This window comes from Haliotis cracherodii, unplaced genomic scaffold, assembly GCF_022045235.1.
Source record: "Haliotis cracherodii isolate W230 unplaced genomic scaffold, xgHalCrac1.p SCAF_31, whole genome shotgun sequence".
In the NCBI taxonomy this organism is placed as follows: domain Eukaryota; kingdom Metazoa; phylum Mollusca; class Gastropoda; order Lepetellida; family Haliotidae; genus Haliotis; species Haliotis cracherodii.
Genome location: NW_027266288.1, coordinates 341155 through 350598, shown reverse-complemented (window position 1 = coordinate 350598; position 9444 = coordinate 341155). Strand labels below are relative to the sequence as shown.

Genomic DNA, 9444 nt, shown 5'->3' with positions numbered 1-9444 from the left:
TTGTTACATAAATCATGAATGTCATTGTAACCGAATGTAGGGTTGTAATTCACTCCAAGAATGGTCGCACACTGCGATTTAAAAACGTAGGTTTAAATGAAATAATAATGAGACTAATAGGCTGAAACCGAGTTACCCTTTAACTAAAACCATGGGATACAGAGTGAAGTGTGACATGATAGTATGTACACATTGCCTTGAACGTCGACAATAAATAGTTACCAGTTATAGTTATTTTACTTGGAGGAGATGCTGGTGGAGGACCTTACATATGTGCTTTACACAGGTATTGCACACAGGGACCGGACCCTGCGTATGTGTTTTACACAGGTATTTCACACAGGGACTCGCGTTCCCAATAGCAATGATGGCCCTGAATTACAGAGAAATATATGAATACACAATCCCCAATGAAAGTTCCAATTTGTCCGGGGATGTATGTTGAGCCGTCAGTCCAGAGTTTGGAGCGGCCATCAGATTTCAGACCAATATACACTGCAAAAAAGGCGGACCATTAACACATCTTGAATCAGATTAACGAAACAACCATTTCGTATCTGAAATACCCTAATGTCACATGGTAATATGATAAGTGGCGTTGACAAACATGAACGGAAGGTTTCTCATTTTGATTCTCTTGAATATTAAAATTGTTTACAAAAGATGAACAGTTTGTGTACGTGCATGAGGCTGTGGGGGTTCACGATGAGATTGGCTGAGACACTGGATAGGTTAAGAAGGATGACGAAACCTTTTTTTTTATGAAAACCAAAACGAGTTAAATGTTTCTACCAAAATATGTAACTTGCAATCGCCTATTAAACTGATATGAAGTATTTACGAGGTAGGGAACGTGGCACTTGAGCCAGAATGTAGGCGTGTTTCTCGTCTGTGTTGAGGATGATCAGGCGGCCACCTTCACTCTCACATCGGTCCTGACTGGCAGTCCAATTCATCTTGCTCATGTAAAGCTTGAAACACAGGCGTGGGGACAGGACTGACGTGTAGCCTTGAGACACGGGGCACGGGTCTGGGTGTGGCAGAGCTGAAGATACAGACAGAGCTAGATCATAACTTATGACTAGATAGTACGAATGAGCAACTTTGTTACAATTGTAGCCACATTTAAAATGAAGCAGTTGATCATCCACAGTACCTTGCTGTCAGATACAATGTTACCATTGTAATACATACTTTTGTCCTTGTTTTGGGTTACATATAAAGCTCGACGATAGTGATACATTATACCAAAAAGTTATCCCGATTATTGTTCAGCCATAGGACAAATACATGGTATTTATCCTGTAACGGTTACATTATTTCTGTATCAGCCTTTGCCTTGAACGATGGGGTAATAGACACACGCCAATAGTACAGTCTGATTCAGTAGTTGACATGGATTGTGTACAAATATACAAATATACACATGCACAAAAGTTAAGCGCCACCATATTCATATTATCTTGATTTCATGTGTGGGAATCAGAAATACGGAATATGATGATGTATGACTGAATAAGGTTTCCATAGTTTCATGAACCCAAATTTGTCCAGATACCACAAGGAAAGCGTGTTGCTGCAGTTCCCCTATAGATAGTGAAGCTCAAGTTCCAGACACGTGGTTGCATTTTGCTCCTGTGTGAGATTCCCCTTCCAACAGAGGTTGAAAATCAGCCATGGTGAGGAGAAAGTTAACGAACGTTGAAAGATGACAAGTGTTAGGAATGAAAAATGCTGTCATGTCATGCAGGGCCATTGCAAGACAAATGGGTCGTCATCACAGTGTTATCACTCGTTTGATTCTCAAACATGGTCAAACCAATGATGTCAATGACTGGCATGAAAGACCTCTAACAGAGAGGATAGACGTCTTTTCAGGATAGTCAGACAAAATCCATTTGCCACTTCAACAGATTTAAGACTGCAGTGGATTACCCATCAGAGACTCTCGACGATGACCGTAAGGCGTCGCCTCAGAGCGGCTTGTTATAATGCCAGAAGACCAGTAAAACGTCCTCAACTTACTGAAAGGCACATGCGGGATCGTCTGATATGGTGTCGTGCCCGTAGTCGATGGAACTTGGCCAACTGGAGAAGGATCAATTGGTCTGAAGAGTGTCGAATGCTGCTACAAACTGTTGATGGTCGAATACATGTTTGGAGGCAACGTAACACTCGTTTTGCACCAAGGAACATCCAGAAGACCTTAGCATTTGGCGGGGCGTCTGTCATGAAATGGGGTTGTGTTTCCTTCATCTGCAAACTTCCGCTGGTGACAATTCGTGGAAACCTGAATGGCCAACTATACTAAGATGCCGTTCTTCGTCCAGTGGTAGTCCCTCATTTTGACGACCATCCTCTTCAGACAACATAAGTGTGCAACATCCTGTGCAACATAAGATGGCTGACAGTGTAAAGTCACCTGCGTGTAGCTCTCCAGCAATTTGACCATCTAACAAGGTAAATACACCCCGAACTCTGATATTTTGGAACGTGTGATATCATAACTATCTCCACGAGAGTTCAACACTAGCGATGGTGTCAATTGACATATACAGAGCTCGCATTGGACTGTTTAAACATCGTGGAGGGACACGGCAGATTCAGCTAGATTATGGCGACCATGGGGTCTACACACCGTTCACCCGAGGGACAGATGTACACTACAGAATGATTATGTGCTTCGTGATATTTACTCTCCACTTGTCATCATCAATGTTATTGATTGATACACTGAATTATACTAACTTTGATAGATTTATCCCCAAAGAACACCAACTGTGTTTAAATGATGTCAATTGCATTTGCACGAGGAACACGGACAGCGTCACGCTCATTGACAGGCCGTGTTTACAAACAAATGGACCGGTGTTCAGCCAAGCTATACCCCGTCTACTCATTCTATCAGGTGACATTGAGTTGAACCCAGGCCCGCCGACTATGCAAGATTTAAAAGACACCATTTTAAGCGTAAAACAAGACCTGTCGCTTGAAATTAGATCTTTGAGAGATGAAATTAAATCTGTTAACAACAAATGTAACCTGCTTGACACAAAGTTCTCTGATCTGAAATCATCCGTCGATGAAATGAAACAGAACCACGATGTTATGTACGCTGATGTGGATGCGGTAGCCGACAAACTAGATAGCATTGAGGACAAAATCAACTCGTTGGACACCGAAGTGGATAAACTTGAGTCTCACAGTCGCAGAGACAATGTGATTATTTATGGCATACCAGAAGGCGAGGACTCAAACGTTGAGTGTAAACAGAAGGTCCTACACATTCTTACGCAGAGTGTTACACATAAATCTTGGACGTCCGGCGATCTTGTGAGAGCACATCTCGGTAAGACACAGCAAACCACCAACAAACCACGCCCCGTGATTGCCAAACTACGTGAGAGTGACGACAAACTTGAGATACTGAGGGCGAGAGCCACCCTGAAGGACGCTGGGTATGGAGTGTCAAGCGATTTGACCAGACGCCAACGACAACAGTTGAAAGATCTCAAAGACACAGGGATGCGCGGTTACTTCAAGAATGGCCGGCTGATTACGGAACCTATATTTGAAAGGACTGCGACAGATCCAATTGATTCTCGTCGAAAGACAAGATCAGGTGCCAGGAACAAAACTACTTGAGGACTCGGCCCGGCCCCGGTCAATTGTTCACAGGAGCCAAATGAACGACGCACCGGTATCAACTTAACTCATGAAATTGATAACACTCCGTGCCGATTTCTTTGCTGGAATGTGAATGGTCTATCCAGTAAACTCGCAAATAATGACTTTATTTCATATCTACAAACCTTTGACTTTCTTTGTCTATCGGAAACCTTTTTGGACAACGTAGACTATGACTGGCTGCCTGGATATAAAATATTTTACTCTCCGTCGGTGAAATTGTCAGGTCATGGCAGGAATAGTGGTGGAGTTTGCTTTGCTGTCAGGTATGAATTTCAACAGTTTTGCGTGTTACGTCGAAATGATATTGACAATCTTTTGACCATAGAAATTAAGAAAACTCCCTTCGGTTTACCAAAAGATATTCTGATATTCTGTTTATATATTCCCCCTGAAAACTCAACGTATTACGTGAAAAATCCAAATACTTGCTTATTTGATAAAATTGATAACTTTCTTCTCGACCTATCAGAGTACCTATCTGATTTCTTGATATTACTGTTTGGGGATTTCAATTCTCGAACAGGTACTGAGAATAACCCTCCAGAACCTGAATTAAATCACGGTGATCCAGATGTATTTCCTGAAGACAATCCTTGTGACATTAGTAAACGATCGTCACTTGATGATGTGGTTAACAAATTTGGTCGCTTTCTTCTTAATTTATGTTATGTTTATAACCTGTATATCATGAATGGCAGAGTGCATGGCGACAGAAGTGGTGAACAAACATATGTAAGTAGTAATGGCAGTAGCACTGTTGACTATTTTATAGCGTCAGCTGAATTCTTCAGATTTGTTGATTGCCTAACTGTTGGGGAGAGCACAGACTCCGACCACTTTCCTCTAGAACTACAGTGTGCATTGTATAATCCTGTATCGGAACCATTATCAGAGGATATATTTTCTGACAGCTTTAGATGGAATGAATCTAAAAAACCTGACTTCTTACGATGTCTAAGCAATAATTTTGATGAGGTGTCTGACACTCTGTTTCAGACATTGAGGAGTAATATGCATGATGCGGTCGATCTCTTTATAAACATTCTTTTGGAGTCTGGCAAATGTATGAAACGAGGCTCGTGTTCAAATTTAGTTCCTAAAAAGCTGTTTAGTTTAAACGGTAAATGTAAAGAACACAAGAGATCAGCCAGAAGAGCACTTCGCGAGTTTCGTCGAAATAGATCAGAACTAAATAGAAGAAGTTATTGTAAACTGAGAAACAAATATAAAACAGAATGCAGACAACACCTTAACTCTTTAAGACATCTGAAATTGAATAAATTAACCAACTCATTAAACAACTCAAAGCTTTTTTGGAAAGAGATAAAATCTCTACGTAATCCAGTCATTGCACGTAATAATATTACAGGTCCTGAATGGCTTCTCCATTTCAAACAGGTTTTTGGAAATAACCATATTTTCGACGATAACATCCATGATGTTGCTAATGATGTAAATTTATCTGATGTTGAGCAAGATATTTTAGAATCGGAAATTGAAGTCGCTGAAATACACGATGCCATTAATACACTTAAATCAGGTAAATCTCCAGGCCCCGATGATGTCCTAGCTGAAATGTTAAAAAGTTCAAAACATATCATTACTCCCTTTTTGCACAAATGTTTTAACGAAATATTCAGAAAGGGTATATTCCCAAATGCATGGTCTCGATCTGTCATTGTGCCTGTATTCAAAAAGGGAGACGTGACTAACCCCGATAACTATAGAGCAATTTCTCTAACAAGCATCTTAGGTAAACTGTTTGCTATAATTCTAAACAGTCGTCTTTCTACCTGGGCTAATGTTTTTGACAAAATCCCACCAACTCAAGCTGGCTTTAGAAAATCATATTCACCAGCTGATAATATTTTCTCACTTTATGCTATTGTTCAGAGATATCTCGGATGCCGAAAACGAAAACTTTATATTGCCTTTGTAGATTTTAAAAAAGCTTTCGACACTGTTGACCGATGTAAACTTTGGGATTGTCTTAGGGCAGCTGGTGTTGGTGGGAAAATGTTTACCATTTTAAAATCAATGTATTGAAAATGTAAAATCTTGTATACGACATAATAGTGGAGTCACCGATTATTTTGACTGCCCCATTGGAGTTAAACAAGGTTGTATCTTGAGTCCTCTCCTATTTTCATTCTTCATTAATGAGCTTTCCTTTGATGTTCAACAAAACGGTAAACACGGAGTGCAATTATACCCTGACCTTTATGAATTACTTATATTACTTTTTGCCGATGACGTGATTCTAATCTCTGACTCTATTATCGGACTTCAGAAACAAATTGATATATTATACAGTTACACTGTGACATGGAAGCTATCTGTTAACTTGGAAAAAACTAATATTATCGTGTTTAGGAGGGGAGGTCCTCTTGCATCTAGAGATAAATGGTTCTTTAATAACCAACCTATAAATGTTACAAACATGTATAAATACCTCGGTGTTGTTTTACCGTTTAACCTTAATCTTAAACATCTCGTTAACGATCTCGCGCTACGAGCAAAAAAGGCCCTAATAAATCTATTTGTCGTTCTAGATAAATTGCGTGTTATCTCACCTACTATCTTCTTCAAAATGTTTGATGCTCAAGTTCAACCAATCTTATTATATGGATCAGAGGTCTGGGGTTTTGAAACCTATTACAATATTGAAAAGGTACACTTAACTGCATGTAAAAGATTTCTAAATGTTTCTAAATCGGCTCCAAATCATATGGTCTATGGCGAATGTGACAGATACCCGTTATATATTTGTTCATATTTACGTTTACTCAGATACTGGCTAAAAATAACAGAGATGTCGCGGGAACGAATCCCCAAAAAATGCTACGAAATGCTTGTCTATCGTGATAATGTTGGTTACGTAACCTGGGCATCAAACATTAAGCATTTACTCTTCTCTCACGGATTTGGATATGTTTGGCTTAATCAAAGCGTTGGAGACAAAATGTATTTTCTTAGCTCTTTTAAGCAGGTAGCAATTGATATGTTTACTCAAAATTGGAGGTCGTCACTAGATAACAGTACACGCTACGACGTTTATAAAACCTTTAAATATTGTCTAACACCAGAGGTTTACCTGCAGACTATAACAGAGAGAAAAATTAGAGACACATTTATTAAACTTAGGCTAGGGTTAAATGATTTGATGTGCAACAGGGTTCGCTTCTCCTCTATTCCTAAGGATATGCGTTTTTGTCCATTCTGCGAAAACCATATTGAAAACGAATTACACTTTTTGTTTATATGTCCAATTTACGACAACCTAAGATTGAAATATATGCCTGATATAACTAAGAACCACTATTCCATGAACAAAATATTATCTTTTAATGGTATCTCTAGTAAAAAATTAACTAAGATATTACAATACATCTATCAAAGTCTACGAGTGCGTAGTAAACTACTTAGTAAATCCGATATGTCCAGAAATAATAAGTTGTTTTGAAACTTTCGCATCTAGATCAGGAGTATCTACATTTCATTTTTGTCTGTTTGTTTCTACTAGAAATGCATATACATTTAAATTGTCAAATTGTCCTGACATGATGAGTATATTTCTGATAGATCCTCCTGATAGATCCTTTTCTATTGAATGTCGCGCTATGGCTGAAAGCCGTTGCGACGTAAAACTTCATATTTCCATTCCATTCCTTTTGTATTCCTTTTGTATTTTTTACTACTACTGCTGCCACTGTGGTTATTACCAATGTTATTACAATACCTTTATTATATGTCAAGCATCATATTAGTTATCAAATAATTATAAAATGCGCTGTACAGCTGTAAATAATATTGTTTATCTGTATGTGTATATGGGCCAATGGCCTTTCATACAATAAAGATTGATTGATTGACAAGACCTGTTTACATGAACGACAATGCTAGACCACACAGATCTCGGTCAGTTTTGGCTTATTTGCGTCAATAAGCTATTGCCACTCTTCCTTGGCCGTCCTGTAGTCCGTATCTTAATCCGATTGACCATCTCTGGGACATTCTTGGCCGAAATATCAGACATGGTGATCCCCCAATTCAAAATATCGCTGGACTTGAAGCTGCACTTCATGAAGAATGGATCCGTTTGCCTCAGAGTCTAAGTATTCAACGACTAGTAATGAGTATGAGGCGTAGGATTGAAGCTGTGGTCAATGTCCGTGGATCATACACACGTTACTGACGTTTCTGTCTTGCAATAGACTCTGCACTCCCTAGAGCGTCTATGTGACACCTGATATGGTCAGCTGATATCATGACAGTTACATGACCAAAAAAAGCTTTTCAATGTTTTCTAATCCTTCAATTTCTGGTCTTTGGTAAAATTCCTTTATGCACATATTCTTTTGGAACAAAAGATAAGCTTGCTTTATGACAACTTTTGCATCACATGAGGTTTACATATACGGCTTATAATAATCGTACATCTCGTTATTATAGTCATCATTAAGTGCCAAAAGTAACAGGTCACAAATATGGTGGGTGGCGCTTAACTTTTGTGCATGTTTATATGACGATATAACCTGATTATTATGGCAAACATGTACAGTGAGCTGATTTTTTGGAGTGTGCAACAGATTCTAGGAAAAGATAAAAGATTGTTTGTGACAATTATAGTGAGTCCAAACGATGACGCCCTTAACGAATTTGAAGTATTCTTATCAGAATTCACACAACATTGGCTAAAATGAAGTCTAGAGTTTGGCCACAATAATTACCGCTACCACTTTGACTATTTTAAATAGTTGACGTCACTCAAGCAAACTTTCATCTCAATAGGCCTTGCAATGAAAGTTGACCATGGATCGACGGACAACCTGACAATCGGATGGCAAACCACTCGCAATGACAAAAGATTACTTGACATTCAGGTCACCAAACAATTCACACACATCACCAAACATAAAATTAAGTCTATTATTTCTAACCTCCTTGCTTGATGAAACTTCTGGCGCCCGGACGGGAAACACTCGAGGGAGACAGGGATGATCTGTACATGGAGCACAGATAATCATGAAGCATTACAGCAACACAGGCCTCATCCCTTGCACAGATGGTCGTACAGTCAGGCATAGTCTCCACTCTGTTGATGCTGGTTGGTGTCTCACTCGCTCTATGGTTGTCCAGAGGGATGTGTCTTGCATACACATGTCTGGAAAGCACAGAGTTCTTTGAGAACACCGCTTGAAAGAAGAGGAATAGAAGTATCTGCAGAATCATTCTTTGTCCTCTACTTCAGTAAGAATCAATAATAACTGAGTTACCTATCTTTGTGTGGCCAGTGACGGTTTCCCTCAAACACTACTTCCTAGCGCTGCAACATACATTCTTATAGTACACGCCCTTCCCTCATGAGTATTGATTAGCTCTATAGGCCAATCACGGGATCGTGCGTGTATGCATGAGTGGCATACACATTGTTATCGCAAGTCTTTAGGCTTCCCTTCCACATTAAGCTGATTCGACTTGATGTAAGAGACACACTTGATATATGACACCTTGAGAAGTATTCTTTTAACCTGCTAAGGTTCGGACATATTCATTGGCTTGTATATGGAATACTTACTTTCATACAAGTGTAATTGCGAAGACAGATATGAAAAGACAGCTTAAATAAAATTATTACAATTATATTCTTGCAAACACGTCCAGATAGAAAATCGATAATCAAAACGGGTTCTGGATGGTTTGTGCTGCAGGATATGCATCAACCACCACTCATTTTATGATTACGTTACACCA

At 39.2% G+C, this 9444-nt stretch overlaps 1 protein-coding gene across 1 annotated transcript; it reads right to left on the bottom strand.

Annotated features, from left to right (window-relative positions):
- Positions 1-322: 322 nt before the first annotated feature.
- Positions 323-8922, bottom strand: LOC139477112 (uncharacterized). Its single transcript, XM_071259658.1, has 3 exons — positions 8631-8922; positions 842-1045; positions 323-495 (listed from the first exon to the last, which is right to left on the bottom strand). Exons 1-3 carry the CDS (start codon positions 8920-8922, stop codon positions 323-325), a joined length of 669 nt encoding a protein of 222 aa, XP_071115759.1.
- Positions 8923-9444: the final 522 nt, after the last annotated feature.

What these genes read in the sequence shown, in the direction of transcription:
- LOC139477112 (XM_071259658.1), bottom strand. Translation starts at nt 8,922, where the DNA reads ATGATTCTGCAGATACTTCTATTCCTCTTCTTTCAAGCGGTGTTCTCA. An exon ending in AAGTTTCATCAAGCAAGGAG is followed by an intron (nt 1,046 to 8,630) that starts GTTAGAAATAAT and finishes CTGTATCTTCAG; the next exon opens with CTCTGCCACACCCAGACCCG. An exon ending in AGTGCCACGTTCCCTACCTC is followed by an intron (nt 496 to 841) that starts GTAAATACTTCA and finishes CCTTTTTTGCAG; the next exon opens with TGTATATTGGTCTGAAATCT.